The sequence below is a fragment of the Tinamus guttatus genome, unplaced genomic scaffold (genome assembly GCF_059628265.1).
Source record: "Tinamus guttatus ecotype Peru unplaced genomic scaffold, ASM5962826v1 Tinamus_guttatus_pri_ptg000208l, whole genome shotgun sequence".
NCBI classification, from domain to species: Eukaryota; Metazoa; Chordata; class Aves; order Tinamiformes; family Tinamidae; genus Tinamus; species Tinamus guttatus.
The window spans coordinates 5,942,154-5,957,429 of NW_028288742.1; the positions used below are offsets into that span (position 1 = coordinate 5,942,154).

At 46.0% G+C, this 15,276-nt stretch overlaps 2 protein-coding genes across 2 annotated transcripts; one reads left to right on the forward strand and one right to left on the reverse strand.

Moving 5' to 3' along the window:
* Positions 1 to 3,388: 3,388 nt before the first annotated feature.
* Positions 3,389 to 9,849, reverse strand: LOC148594759 (epoxide hydrolase 1-like). Its single transcript, XM_088524213.1, has 6 exons — positions 9,724 to 9,849; positions 8,716 to 8,896; positions 7,448 to 7,678; positions 6,569 to 6,698; positions 5,528 to 5,742; positions 3,389 to 3,533 (listed from the first exon to the last, which is right to left on the reverse strand). Exons 1-6 carry the CDS (start codon positions 9,847 to 9,849, stop codon positions 3,421 to 3,423), a joined length of 996 nt encoding a protein of 331 aa, XP_088380339.1. The 3' UTR covers positions 3,389 to 3,420.
* Positions 9,850 to 12,185: 2,336 nt separating this feature from the next.
* LOC148594760 (MAD2L1-binding protein-like) lies at positions 12,186 to 13,633 on the forward strand. The gene is made up of 3 exons (XM_088524303.1): positions 12,186 to 12,270; positions 12,415 to 12,533; positions 13,094 to 13,633. The coding sequence occupies exons 1-3, from the start codon at positions 12,186 to 12,188 to the stop codon at positions 13,622 to 13,624; spliced, it is 735 nt and encodes a 244-aa protein (XP_088380429.1). The 3' UTR covers positions 13,625 to 13,633.
* Positions 13,634 to 15,276: the final 1,643 nt, after the last annotated feature.

The window sequence follows — 15,276 nt, forward strand, 5'->3', positions numbered from 1 at the left end:
GAGTAGTATGAAAAGGCTGTGCCCTCTTTTGAGAAGAACGTATTGAGACCTTCTCCTTATTTTTCTCTCTACTTTTCTTCCCACCCCACAGGATGGAGATGTGATTAAGAAGCCGCCCTCCGTGGACATGGCAAGTGTCAACTACCAAGTGCCCTCCCGAGGAAGGAAACTCACTGTCAACTTGTCCTCCGATGGAGACGTGGGAATAGGTGCGTCATCTCCTCAGGCTGTGGCTCCTGCCTGGGAGGATTACATATGTTTTCAAGCACCAGTGACACTCAAGGGGTTTCATGAATGACTTGGGCTTTCTAGAATTTTAATGAATTATTGAGTAACCTTTTGGTGCTGCTTTGGGTGGTGACCATTTCATCGCATGTAATTGGATCTCTTCTGGATCTCTTCTCCAGGGCATCTACTATCTTCCTGTAGCTGAACAGTGTTCATCTTGCTGTGAAACAGCTGTAAAATTTTTCCTTGCATGGAATTGATATTGAAAGCAACTGTCTCTAAAGGCACACTTGCATGTTCTTTGGGGACCTGTGACAGAGGAGATGAAATGTTGTGCTGGGAGTAGAACTTTATTGCAGTGTACTTATTGACCTGGCAAGTACTGGATACAGTATTTTTCTCAGGAGAGTTTTAATGCAGCAATTCCTCTATCAATAATTACTACTTTAGCAAATTGTTTTTTGACTTTAATTAATGCACATGATTATTAATGCAGTTGGCCTTTCCAGGGTTTACCATAAAGGCTGTAACAATTCTAATCCATTCCACTGCTGGGAAAGGAGAACTTTCCCTGTAGTCTGATCGGATTTGAGCACTCACTGCTTGGCCACTCACTTGATAAAATGAGACTTCCCATTATTCAGCATTGGCTACTTTATCCTCCAAAGAGCAAGCCTTCTCAACAATGGGGAGATTTCATATGTAGGCTTATGAAAAAGAGGTTAAACTGTCCCGTGGAGGCAGAAAAGCACTTTTGGTGTCTCTCCTAAGAGACAGCCTTGAGAATCAGTTTGTAAGACAGTTCAAACAAGAGGAAGCTATTTTTTATTCTAGTGCTCTGCAGAGGAACGTAGGAGTCCTGTGCCATCGTGAGGTTTTATTCTCACTTTTTGAAAGTTCTGTTCTTGCTTGCTTTTACCTCTTACAAATGCTAGAGTCTTGGACTGCAAACCTTGCTGAAACAGGACAGAGACGAGGTGGATGTGATCAAGTTCAACACTACCTTTAACTGTGAAATTCTTGTTCCAAATCAGAATGCCCTGTGTTACCTGCAAATGGAACTTGAGCCCTTTCTTCTGTGCCACGCCTGCTGTCTTGTGCAGAATGGGACAAAGAGAGAAACCTTAGAGCACGGTGTTGAACTAATATCCACAGCAGTAGCCTCAAAACAGCTGCTGCATACCTGGAATGTAATGAGTTTAATAGCTCTGGATGTCTTTCCTGTTTGAAACTGCAGGCTACTAGTAGTGAGGTTGCTTGTAGTTTCTTACCAGCACTAAATGTACCCTGGGATAGCAGAAAATCTGTTGAAAGGAGGGTAAAGAAAGAAACAACCCTCTGCACTTTTTGTTATTTCTTTTAACTTTCTGACCTTTTGGACTAGAATAAGATGATAGGCCTGGAAAGAAGGTAGATAAGCTGATATTTTGGAGCTCGGAGACCACCAGGAGTGCCCTCCCTGCCGTACTATCCGCTGTCAGCTCTTGACAAAGATGTAGTGACTGCTAAAGCTAGCAGAGCAATTGCTAAGAAGCTGCCTTGTGTGTGGCTGCCCTCATGAGAGTGTCATCACAGGTCCCCCGAAGGAAATGCAGCTTGGGCATTTCCAAGGTGCAGTGTTTGTTGTGCTCAGGAAAGCCAAGCCCTCTACTTCCCCCAAAATGCATCTTGAAGAATGCTGGTGCTCAAACATTCAAAGAAACTTTTGAACAGAAGCCTGGGTTCTGAGGAACAAGGGGCTAGACCTGCTCTCCTCCCTCTCTTAAAGAGTGCAATGTTATTGCATTAAACTGTTTACATATTCTGTTATACTTGAACAGGGTACTGAACTTGAATAGGGTGCTAGGAATGAGAGAAGACAAGAGGCTTTTTTTCTTATGAAGACCTTTAATCATCAAGTTTAGTAGTTATAATCACTACCATCAGAATAAAATGCTGGCTTCTGTACGTGACTACAGTGGCTTTATTTAATCCTTCCAAGCAGCGCTTCGGGTGGTGGCAGAGCAGCCCGCTCTGGTTCTCTGCACGGCTGGACCGCGTGGTCACAGTTGCTCCACCTTCCTGACGAACTGCCTGATGTCTTGGGCCAGAAGCCTTGGTTCTTCAAAGGCAGCAAAATGCCCCCCACGTGGCATGTAAGTGTAACTAACAATGTTCTTTATGCTCTTCTTTGCCCAGGTGCGTGGTGTATGTGTGAGCTCCTCAGGAAAGGCTGCAATCCCAGTGGGGACGTGTACACCGTACCTGAAAAACATTCATTAACTGCATTTTTTAAAAGGCAGTTCCTGGGGAAAGCCTATGAAATTCTACTGGTGTCTGTAATGGCCACAGTGAGTGGGGGAAGTTTCACTGCAGCAACTCATTTTGTGGCCTGTGCACAGCTGAGGTGCTTCACTTGTGTTTGGGTCTCTCTTTGAGCTTCAGAATCAGTTGTATCTAAATATCTGTAAAATGGAGCTGACCTTGTACCCCTTCAGTTGTAATGTTTCAAGCTTTTAAAGTCATCCTGCTTGGTACCTCTATTTTGAACAAAAATGTGTATGTATCTTTTAAAGTATGTTCTCTGTATTGCATTGGCTACAAGCCAGCTTATGTGCATTACAGGTTCAAAAGAAAAGTGACTTTTGACTAGACTTACCAAGATAAGAACCTGATTTCTTTAATGAGGATTAACTTTGTTGCAAGTGATTTAAATGCTTAAACAGGCAAATGTCCAAACTCAGTTTCTCTTGCAAATCTATCCTGAACCTGCCACATAGTTACCTCTCAAGAATATCTCTATTCTTGACAAAGTTCTCCTTGTAGAAACGCACTGAGGATACGATGGATGATGTCACCCAATAAATCATCACGTTGGTCAAGAGGTCGTCTAGAGAGTATTTGCTGTTGAGAGGAAAAAGAAACAAGTGTTGTTGAAAGCTACTTCTCAGTACCCAACAGTGGGTTCATGCACAGAGGTTCTCTTGTTTTCCACTCATTTCGAGCAGCAAGACAATTGCCTGGAGCAAAACTGCCTGGTGCAGAAGCAGTACTTGTAGACAGTCTATTATAATTTAGAACTGCTCCTTGTCATGTGTAATACTTTTGTCTTTAAGAGCCAACTTAAGCTGACAAATCTGTTTTTCCATCTCCTCATTAGTTACCATCACCTTTTCTTTTAAAGAGTCTTCTCATGAAAGAGCATCTGTTTTCTTACCTTTCCAAGCCTCCATTATCCTTTTGAACAAAAGATCTATTAGTCCAGGTAGAGAATTTCTCCAGAATGTATGCAGCAAGCCCCACAGGGGAGTCATTCAATCCGCAACCTAATTCCAGAGATAAACAGGACAATTCTTGTACTTGCAAGGCCTTGCAGTACTTCAGTTAAAGCAAAGCTGGACTTGTAAGAGTCCTTCAAAGTTTTTCATTGATTGCTAAGCAAAGAGTTTGTTTTATTAGTTCTGCTGTAACTACATTTCTTCACAAATTTGCCCCAAATGAGCTGAGGCTGTAACTGACAGCACTCCCAACTTGGGTAGTTTCTGTCCCAAAGAGCTTAGGAGTTAAGCAAGTCCTGTCAGGTTCCTGGTGATGCACGGAAGAAGCACCACGTATAAGCGTTAAACACTAAAATGATTTCAAATAAACTCTTTGAGAGCACCGTTCTGGTTAGGATGGATAACCAGGCCCTTGAGTGCTGTTTCATCACCTTCTGTTTTTGACGGTGAAAAGGGCTGTGCGGCAGATACCTCTGCATGCTGTTGAGGAGCATTAGAGCAGACATAAACCTAGCATGTATGTAGGGCATCACCCATGTGTTCTTAACTAAAAACCAGATGGTAATTGGCTCGATAGTGATAGAGACTTGTCTTGGGAAAAGTGCAGTACCCTGTGTGCTGTAGTTTTTGGTACAGCACATTATCTCAGGTGTATTTTCATGCCACTTTAGCACTGAGTGGCCTCATGGAAGACCATGCACAAAAAAGTTTTGGTTAATAGTGAACGTGGCTAACCCTTTCCCTGCACTGGCAAGCCCAGAGTGATTTATTATAGGTTCTAAGTTATGTGAAGGCTCTGCCTGGCTGTAGGTCAAGCTAAAACACGTTATCTAGTGCATGACCCACCAGCAATAAACCTTTTCAGATCTTCTGAGGCCCTTGTGTGTGTGTGTGTCTGTGGTGTCTTTTTTTTTTTTAATGAGCTTTTCGTCCTCTGTTTAAATTGCTTTGCCCTTTGTTGGCATCACTTTTTTATTGGCCGTTCTAATGAACCGGTCACTTCTAATCAACTAGATTTTGCAGCTCTCTCCAGTTAGCTTTAGATTAAACCATATCCTGGAAACCTGACAAAATTTTCTCTTAATAGTTAACTTTTGCTCTAGAGAAATCCAGATTATGTTGAAATGTCCAGGTACCAGCAGAGATTTTTGTGATACTCTCCCTGCACTGAAGTCCGAACACTTATTCCTATGCTTAGATTCTTATGATAAGTATTCATAGATCCATGATATTAATCCTTTTCTTAAGGCAGTTTAATTCTTTAAGTACTTCTGGAGAGATCTTGATAAAAAAAAAAATTGCTTGAAAATCCAGATATGCTACTGCTCTTTGATTCTGCAGGACTTTGACTTGTGAAATATGATTTCTTTCTACAATACCATGTTGACTCTTCCCTGCGACATTACTATTACCTGTGAATCAAGTCTTCGTTCTTTAGAACAGTTCTGCTAGTTTGCCTATCACGGAGACTAGACAAACGGGTCTATATTTTTTCTGCACCTGCCTCCCCTCCACTCTCAGCTCTTAAACGGGTATCTCATTTACCTCCAACTATTCCTTTGCTATTGAGATCAGCCCAAGCAATGATCTGATCATCAGTTTCCGAGTTATTTTTGAACTTCTCAGGGACTTCCCAGGATGAGGTGCGATTTTTCCTAAGGACTCCACTAGTGCTGCTTCAGGCTGAGACAGCTCCCCTGTCTTTCCTGATGAGGAGTTACTACCCCTACATTTGGTAACTCTTCTGAGATGGTCATATCTTTCTTGAGACCCCTTCTGTATTGACCTCTGCAACTCCGGCAGGCCTCCTACTTTCCAAGTACTAAGGCTGCATCTCTTTTTCTGCAATTTCACATTGTATTTGTTTATGATTTCTTTTTCTTCTTTTTCACCCACTTTGACTTTTAGAAGTTTTGCTTTCAAGGTACATGCTTCGATTAGGTGGCTTTTTGATGAGCTGTTCTTTTGACTGAGAAAAGTCATACACCATGTTAAGAGTCTGAAAAGTAATATCTGCAGAATATCTATGATGGGTTCATTACCTGCAGTGTCTGGTTTGGTGGCTTGCAGGTGTAAGTATCCAGATTCTCGCAAAATGTAATAGAAGTTCTTCTCGAGAAAAGGGTACATACGTCGAGCATCTTCTCTGGTGAAGCCCACAAGCCATGGTACATAAGCCCCAATCATCACAGAGATAAACGTCCCCAAACCACGTGCGGTGGTGAAGACGACATTCAGATGAAGCCCTTTCACGGACCTAAAATCAAGTTAATAGAAAGTTAAAAAAAGAGAATTTTTGTTTTCAGATTCTCTAGAATATTATCTGACTGGTGTTGTTTTAGAAGTATTTCACTGAACCAAATACGTTAAATATGTTTGTGTTTTTATTATTAAAAAAATACAAGGAGCAAGAAATAGTGCAGTTGGTGCCACCTCCATCCAGCCATGCCATTCATATGAAAATACAAATACTAGAAATACTAGATCACACATGGGAGTGCTGCAAAGCACCACTACAGTCCGGAGCTCTGCTTGCAATGTAACAACATTAGGAGCTTTCCCCCTTGATTTGTTTTCTGACTTAAGCATGGTTGTGGTGCACACTTTTCATTAAATGCTAAGCAGTGAGCTATGATGTGATCTTCCAGGGCAGGTATTATGTTTCTTTTTGGGTCAGCCACTTTCAGCTCCACGTTTCAGACAGGGAAGTGCTGTGATGCTACTGTTCAGGTGCTGAGAAAGTGAGCTCCCTCCCTTCCTATCTCCCAGCAAGATTTAAATTTCTTAGTCTCTCTCCTTCCTGACTTTGAATAAGGATCGGCCTCTTCCACTTTTCAAGTCAGAATGCAAGACAGTTTGCTTTCCAGCTAGTGCAGAAGCCAAATGACAGTGAAATGTAGGGAGCCTGGAATGTGAGCCAATATCAATATAAAGAATCTGAGCACAATTGAATGCACAGGGTTGGGGATGTCCCTGGAGGACACAAAGGGGAAGGGATGAGAGGGAGGACGGGGTCTCTGCAGACAGAAGACAGGATAAGAGCTGAAGGCAGCTCCTCTGGTCCAACTGCAGTTGCTACTCACTGTGGCAGCATCTGGGCCATGTTTGTAGTAATTAGAGATCCCCAGTCTCCTCCCTGTAGGTAGTACTCCTTGAAGCCCAGCCTTTTCATCAGCTTGTGAAATATCCGAGCAGCTGCTATGGAGTCAAAGCCTGCAGGTAAAGAGAAAAACTGTACAGGAAACCTTCTGTCCTAACGTGTATTTGCTGACCAGAGATTGTGGTCTTGACAGGGGCACGTCAGCGTGCTGCGGAATAATGCCGAGGGCACGGAGCACCCGGCTGTCCTCCCTGCCTCCCTGACTACAGGGAACAAGAGACTGTTTAAATTCAGTGGGGAGTGGAGAAAGCAGAAGGTAGACCTGGCTTTTAGCTACTCCTGCTGACCAAATGTCCAGAGCAAACCCCAGAGCGAAGGACACCATGACCTTGCCTGTGTCAGTGCAGGGAGCTAGAGACTGTGTGCTGAAGCTTTTACCTTTTGTGGCTTTTCTCGCTGCAGGAAAGTGCCCTGGGGAAAGGATAACTGCTGTAGAGACTGGCTGGGAGGATGACGGAGTAGGTTGAACCCATCTGTGTGGGGGGCACAAGTCTTCCATTTTCAGAGAGTTTAGCAATTTGTGCAAGATGAGCTGGGAGTCTTAGTCCCACACCAAGGGCACATCCTGATAATATAAGCTTCTGCCTCTCCAGTGTTGAGAGGAGCCAGCCGTTTCCCATCTCACAGCTACAGAGAAGACACCTGTCTTGTATGTATTAGTGAAGAGTTGAGTTCACAGAACTTCAGAAAACCCAGAATCTGCCCTCCTGCATTCTCAAACTGCTGTGCTCAAGGGTCCACTGGTGGCAGGGGTGTTATTAGAAAACCCCAGTGATTCCAGGAGAGCCTTTTCATCACTTACCTTTCTGGTGAGGTGCCTCTGAGAAGCCATAGCCTGGGATGGACGGGCAGATGACCTCAAACACGACGTCGTCCTCACCTAGGCCGTGCTGGGCCGGCTCCGTGAGCAGAGGGATGATCTTGTAGAACTCATAGAAGGAGCCGGGCCAGCCGTGCACCATCAACAGGGGATAAACAGTCTGGCCGGGAGGGACGTGGGGAGGCTTCACGTGGATAAAATGGATATCGATCCCTGACAGGAATTCAAAACAGATAAATGAAAGCTCTGATTTCATCTCAGTTTCTTTTCTGGTCCCTGAAGAAGGAAGGTGGAAAAATTCTAACTGTTTTTTATAGCAGAAATTATGCCACCAACCACTGAGAAACAGCTGCCTATCTGAAAGGGGATATCGTGCCTCCTACTGTACCCATGTGTGCTCTTTCATATATGAGCAGGGATATGTATCTGAGTCCCAGACATATGGGTCACAAGAGATCACGGATGCCTCTCCTGAAGAAGTGGTTATATAGAAATAGGTAGAGCTGCTCTTAAATACATAGCATAACCCAGGTACGACACATGCAAAACCCCACACATGATAAAATCGTATGGCTGATTAAAGGCAAAATATGAAAAAGAAAGTTGAATATACAAGTTTTACCTGAAAATCACTTATCTAAAGGCTGACTAAACTTACCTGGCTAAACTAGTGAGGGAGAGGGGGAAGGCACCGAGTGTAAGAGTTTGGGTAAATTTGGCAATTTTCAAGGGAGGTTTCAAGGTGGTGGCAGAAGAAAATATCACGAGGACGGGTTCAGTGCCAAAGGTACTGTGTTCTGGAGCAGACTGAGTATTATTGCCATTTTCAAATGGTCTTACTCTATACAAAGTTATCAATAATACAACCTATGCTAATGATATTTCATTCATATCATTCAGCTCTATTATGCATAGTGTTATCTTACATATTCTGTTATCTGAAATCACCCTGGCTTTCCTCAGTGCATTTCAGAGCCAAGGCTTCCAGAGCACAGGGCCATCTGTCCAGGTTGGTGTTCAGCCTGAACCCCTTGTCCTAAACGTGCCATTTGTAGGGGCAGAGCGAGCAGGGATCTCAGGCCGCTGAGGTGCTACGGGGAAGCGTATCAGAGACTCATAGAATTGTTATGGACGGAAAAGGCCTCCAAGATCATCAAGTCCTACTGTAAACCCATCACATCTTGCCTGCTAAACTACGTCTCTAAGTGCCTCATCTACAGGACCCAAGTGAACTGCAGAGACGCCCTCACCTTCGATGGTGGTTTGGAAATGAGGGTATTTGTTCAGGATCTCCACTTGCTTGCGCCAGTCAAACTGGTTCCTCCAGTAGGCGACCACCTTCTGCAGGTAGTCCGAGTTGAAGCCATAGTGGAAGGCAGCCCCTTCGAGCGGCGGCGTGTAGCGGGCCTGGTCCAGGCGGCGGTGCAGGTCCTGCAGAGAGGAGCACACGCTGCTCTGCGCGGCTGGCCAGGTGCCTGCATGCTCCGAGCACAGGGACACGAGTGCTGGTGGGCAGAGCCTTGCACCTCTGCCGCCTTTTGCTCCATTACCTGATACACTGAGAACCTTGCTAAAGAAGTTGCACGCTCTGCACAGGATCCTCGGTCATTTATGTCATCACTATACTTTTCTATAGGTTACCAGTTTATACAGGGCAGATGGGAGTACTGGGGTCCTACTCTTGCCCTTCTGATGACTTGTTAACTAGGCTTGTTGTTGCAAGGGAGCTCTCTGGCACTACTGGATGGGAAGAGAGTAAGAAGTGGTTATCAAAGAGTGGGTATTTCTGCAGCTCAGTCCCAGCTGGCTGAGCTGCCTAATGCTAGTTGGCTGGAGACAGAGATGCTGCGACTCAGTAAGGCTGTATATGTCTACCCTTCCAGGCCTTCCCTCTACTAAAGACCTCTGTGTGCCCCGCTGCTCTCCCTAAACCTTCCCACCCTGCTTCACCATCCTCAGACTCTCTATAAAAGTCTGCTGGTTGAAGTGTGGCCTTCTGTCAGGAGCAGCTAGAGGTTGCACATACGATCTGTGATCTTGGAAACAAGATCTCCGGGACAATATGCAGGATCTGAACCCACAGCTGCTTCATAAATGATGTTTGGGAGTGCATCGTCTAATGGTGGTAGGTAACTATATTACAGTACGAGTACTGTGGTGATAGCCCCAAGACATCAAGACCTTCAAGAAGTGAGATGGAGGTGGACTGGCTCCACCTTGCAGCTTTCTGCCCCTCTCCACATCCCGGCCATGGGTACCTGGATTTCTTTGTCAGATGTTTCAATCTGGAAGGGCCGTATTCTTTCATCTTCTTTTAGGTTTTTTTCGCCTGCGCCCCACCATCCATCACCCATTTCAAGAGTCTTGATCTTGTGTCTAGACATCAGCCAACAAACCAGCATCCCTCCAACCCCCAGGGCAGCTGCAGGGACCAGGACTCCATTCTTCTGAGAATATTCAAAAGACCTGTGGAGGTGTAAATTTGTAAAATTCAAGTATGAAATTGTCAGAGTATTGGGACTATGTGGAGACCTGTATTCACCCTGGTTGGACCTGAGCAATAAGGAATGGCCAGAAACCCCAAGGAATCAACAAGGGCTGGGGATTGTTGTTACTTTTGAAGATTTGGGGCAGCCGCCCCCCCCAAAAGAACAGTTCCACAAACTCTCACAGTAACATCCCCAAAGCCTCAAGGTTACCTCTAACAGCGCTAATTAGAGGAGCTCCAGGAGCTCCAAGACAAGAAACTGCAAAGCCAGAATGGGCTAAGCAGAAAGGGCAGAGAGAAGGGTCCTCAACCTCTGGAGAGAGAGAGGGGTGTGGGGCCTACCCCTCTCAAAGAGCACGTTATATGGAGCTGCCCTACAGATTCAAACATCTTCTAGGGTAACCCTGGATCTTCACCATTGAGGCCTACAGGTGTCAGGTTGTGTTTTTGATGCTCCCGTTTCTTTTTCAGACAGTCAAGTTTCAGACTTTCTTCAGGGAAAGAAGCTGATTTTAACATGACGGACATTTCAAAGCTTTTTAGATGCTCGATCAATCAGTGCCAAATGCACCTTCCTCTCCCTCTGAGCTGTGCGTCAAGCTCTCCAGCTTCCCCCAAGACAAGCCTGTTGCAGGAGGCCGTGAGAGGTCTATAAATGAAGACTTTGTTGTTGTCGTCATGCAGCGTAGGGAAAGGACTATGCTGTGCCTCATTGAGGGGTCTGAAGAAAAGTGGAGGCCTCAGCACAGAGCAGCTGCTTCACTCACCTAATCCAGGACAAGATGCTCTCCCTACAAACAAAAAAGAAAAAAGACCATCCTTTCAGCCTGGCAATGTTGAGTGGTACCGATCCTTGGGGACACTGCAAACACTGTTGTCTGCCAGCACCATGTACTGCACAGCCATGGGATCACAGGCAGTTTAGCCATCTGGGTGCATCTGAAAGTTTGCTTCTACTTTTGGATGAGACAGAATGAGAGGTCCTGGGAGCACCAATCCTGCACAAAAGGAGTGTTTCTTCCCTACATTTTAGCTAGTTAGATTGTTTCCATAACACTCCCTCCTTCAGCACAATGTAGATAGGAGACCCCAAACAATGTCCTTGCAGTGTTTCAACCTGTGAGCAGCTTTGTTACCCCAGCCAAGAAAGTAGTTTATTTTGATCACTGAATTGAGATAGATCTACATGCCTGGCAGGGGACTTTCAAGATCAAGGGTCATTTTGCTGCTGGCCATGCCGTACTGGTGCAAAGGGGCTGATTAGGAGAAGCTCGCAGGACCTTTACCTGTGCAGCGCTTACTGAATTGCCAGGCCTTTGCTATTCCTAACTACTCCTGACTAGATACTTAACTTGAAGCTCTTCTCCCTGGCAAGTAAAACAAAATGTCCTCCTTGGTTCTCTCATAGCCTGATAGACTGTCTTTTTAGAAAAGCACATTCAGAAATCTAGACTCCTTAGGTGCAATGAGGGAAAGTCTTGGTATCTCATGCCACGGAAAGCAGATAATGCTAGGAGCTATTTGGTGTCATAATTAAGATATCTCGAGACAAAACAAAAAGACAAAAACAAACAAACAAACAAAAAAAAACCAAAAAACAAAAACAAAAAAAAAACCCCACCTCCCAAAGGACATCAAAGTGAATGATGAAAACCTGAGTCTGCTGGTTGGTTTTTCTTATCCAGTGTCATTTTCCCACTCTGCCCCAGGCAGAGCTTGTAGTGCATCTGGAGCCCCGGGCAGGAGCCGAGGCCATTTGGTAACTCGCTGTGGAACAGCTCTGGTGTGGAATGTGAGGATCTGTTTCTTTAAAGTGCTCCCAGCCAGGGGAGAACAGGGCTCCCAAGAGCAAACAGGGTCGGCCTCCACTTTTTTAGAGGCTGGGCAGATTATATAAGAGGTACTAACACCTCCCTGCACTTGCATCCTAGAGCTTAAATAAGCAGAGGCATGAAACCTGGCACTATGGCCATCACCCCAGCCTGGAACTGCCGACAAAACAAGCATGTCGGAGAACCAGCTCTCCGAGTGACACCGTCCAGGATAATCTCTTCCACAGTTACGACTGTGAAAAACCAGTCGGATATTCCCAGCACTTTTCGGCGGCCTGTCTCAGCCTGGGTTACCCTGCAGGGCTCTGTCCCACCCCAGCCCTAGAGGTGCCCTGTGCCCCGTCCCCGGCTCCCGGTGCCGTGGGGCTCTCACCAGGCGTTAGGAAGGACCTCCTGCCACATGTCTGCTCCTTCTCCACTCGTGCAGCTCCGAGCAAAGCAGCCCGCTGTCTCCTCTGCCGACTTCCTCTTTGGCTACGCGCTCAGTGACCACCCACTCCATACCACTTATTAGTGCCACCTATTGCTTACGCGGGTGGTTGCAAATGCAGTTCAGTGAAGTTCAGCAGAGGCAGATGCAAAGTCCTGCGCGGGCAGGGAATCCTGCGCTCCGTCCTCTCCCCGCCCAGCCCGGGGAAAGAGCTGCTGCCGCTTGGCCTGCGAGCTGCTCAAGCACGTCCTGCAGCAGCGGCACCAGCTGCCGCTGCCCTACGAGCAGCTCCCCTACTTCTGCCGGCGGGCGGCGCAGGTGGGCGGCGGGGCTGGGCCGGGTGGGCAGCGGCGGCCCATGGCCGGGGTGGCTGCTCCAGCTCCGCAGCTTGGCCCCTACAGCTTCGCTGCGGGTCTGAACTGAGAGGGCTCCGTTCGCTGTTCTGAAGTAGGGCTGGTAGCTGAAGATACCAAACGTTGCTGTTTGACCCTTGCATCCCGCTCTCCGCTTGAAGCAGTTTCTGCTACTCACTGTTCTACGTCGGTTGCTCACACGAGCCCTCTGGGTGTTGTGTTCCTCTTGATGTGGCTCCAGAGTGGTTTCCCTCATTGGAAAGATGGGGTTTCTAAGCCTGTTGGGTTTTTGTTCTTGTTTGTTTGTTTTTTAAAGTAGCCTGGTGCAGATTGAAGCTCAGCAGCTTGAATCAGAGTGTCCTTTTGTGTTCTCCTCAGAGTTCCTGGTTTTACATGGGTCTACCCATATTAAACTAACTTGCCTGACCTTCTTGGAGTATTATGAAAAGGATGTGCCCTCTTTTGAGAAGAACGTATTAAGACCTTCTCCTTATTTTTCTCTCTACTTTTCTTCCCACCCCACAGGATGGAGATGTGATTAAGAAGCCGCCCTCCGTGGACATGGCAAGCCAGAGATGCCAGCAGGTGCTGACGGAGCTGGAGGGGGTGCTCCAGCACTTGGAAGCGATGTTCCGTCTGACCCTGGTTCCGCGTGTTCTCATCCTGCTTGGTGGCAATGCCATGAGCCCCAAGGAGCTTTATGAGCTCAACTTGGAGGGCGTCTGCGTGGGCAGCGCTGAGGAGAGCCTGCCAACCCCCTTCTGCGTGCGTAAGCTCTTCCACTCGCTCTTCGTTGCGGATGTCTTCAGCGAACTGAAGGTTCTCCCTGTCGTGGGCACTGTTGTGATGCTTCAGGGTCACCGCGACTGTGGTGCTGACTGGTTCCAGCCCAAGCTGAACTACAAAGTGCCCACCCGGGGAAGGAAACTCACTGTCAACTTGTCCTCCGATGGAGATGTGGGAATAGGTGCGTTATCTCCTCAGGCTGTGGCTCCTGCCTGGGAGGATTACATATGGTTTCAAGCACCAGTGACACTCAAGGGGTTTCATGAATGACTTGGGCTTTCTAGAATTTTAATGAATTATTGAGTAACCTTTTGGTGCTGCTTTGGGTGGTGACCATTTCATCGCATGTAATTGCATATTCTTGTCTTTCTGGATCTCTTCTCCAGGGCATCTACTATCTTCCTGTAGCCGAACAGTGTTCATCTTGCTGTGAAACAGCTGTAAAATTTTTCCTTGCATGGAATTAATATTGAAAGCAACTATCTTTTAGGGCACACTTACATGTTCTTTGGGGACCTGTGACAGAGGAGATGAAATGTTGTGCTGGGAATAGAATTTTATTGCAGTGTACTTATTGACCTGGCAAGTACTGGATACAGTATTTTTCTCAGCAGAGTTTTAATGCAGCAATTCCTCTATCAATAATTACTACTTTAGCAAATTGTTTTTTGACTTTAATTAATGCACGTGATTATTAATGCAGTTGGCCTTTCCAGGGTTTACCATAAAGGCTGTAACGATTCTAATCCATTCCACTGCTGGGAAAGGAGATCTTTCCCTGTAGTCTGATCGGATTTGAGCACTCACTGCTTGGCCACTCACTTGATAAAATGAGACTTCCCATTATTCAGCATTGGCTAGTTTATCATCCAAAGAGCAAGCCTTCTCAGCAACGGGGAGATTTCATACGTAGGCTTGTGAAAAAGAGGTTAAACTGTCCCGTGGAGGCAGGAAAGCACTTTTGGTGTCTCTCCTAAGAGAGAGCCTTGAGAATCAGTTTGTAAGACAGTTCAAACAAGGGGAAGCCATTTTTTATTCTAGTGCTCTGCAGAGGAGCGTAGGAGTCCTGTGCCATCGTGAGGTTTTATTCTCACTTTTTGAAAGTTCTGTTCTTGCTTGCTTTTACCTCTTACAAATGCTAGAGTCTTGGACTGCAAACCTTGCTGAAACAGGACAGAGACGAGGTGGATGTGATCAAGTTCAACACTACCTTTAACTGTGAAATTCTTGTTCCAAATCAGAATGCCCTGTGTTACCTGCAAGTGGAACTTGAGCCCTTTCTTCTGTGCCACGTCTGCTGTCTTGTGCAGAATGGGACAAAGAGAGAAACCTTAGAGCACGGTGTTGAACTAATATCCACTGGAGTAGTCTCGAATCAGCTGCTGCATACCTGCAATGCAATGAGTTTAATAGCTCTGGATGTCTTTCCTGTTTGAAACTGCAGGCTACTAGTAGTGAGGTTGCTTGTAGTTTCTTACCAGCACTAAATGTACCCTGGAATAGCAGAAAATCTGTTGAAAGGAGGGTAAAGAAAGAAATAACCCTCTGCACTTTTTGTTATTTCTTTTAACTTTCTGACCTTTTGGACTAGAGTAAGATGATAGGAGTGGAAAGAAGGTAGATAAGCTGATATATTGGAGCTCGGAGACCACCTGAAGTGCCCTCCCTGCCGTATTATCCACTGTCAGCTCTTGACAAAGATGTAGTGACTGCTAAAGCTAGCAGAGCAATTGCTAAGAAGCTGCCTTGCGTGTGGCTGCCCTCGTGAGAGTGTCATCACAGGTCCCCCGAAAGAAATGCAGCTTGGGCCTTTCCAAGGTGCAGTGTTTGTTGTGCTCAGGAAAGCAAAGCCCTCTACTTCCCCCAAAATGCATCTTGAAGAATGCTGGTGCTCAAACATTCAAAGAAACTTTTGAACAGAA

Excerpts from the sequence above, each read along its gene's own strand:
- LOC148594760 (XM_088524303.1), top strand. The coding sequence starts at position 12,186 with ATGTCTGCTCCTTCTCCACTCGTGCAGCTCCGAGCAAAGCAGCCCGCT. Across the intron at positions 12,271-12,414 it reads CCTCTTTGGCTACGCGCTCA|CCCGGGGAAAGAGCTGCTGC; the intron begins GTGACCACCCAC and ends CTCCCCGCCCAG. Across the intron at positions 12,534-13,093 it reads TCTGCCGGCGGGCGGCGCAG|GATGGAGATGTGATTAAGAA; the intron begins GTGGGCGGCGGG and ends CCCACCCCACAG.
- LOC148594759 (XM_088524213.1), bottom strand. The coding sequence starts at position 9,849 with ATGTCTAGACACAAGATCAAGACTCTTGAAATGGGTGATGGATGGTGG. Across the intron at positions 7,679-8,715 it reads TTTCCAAACCACCATCGAAG|GGATCGATATCCATTTTATC; the intron begins GTGAGGGCGTCT and ends AATTCCTGTCAG. Across the intron at positions 5,743-6,568 it reads ATGGCCCAGATGCTGCCACA|GTCCGTGAAAGGGCTTCATC; the intron begins GTGAGTAGCAAC and ends ACTTGATTTTAG.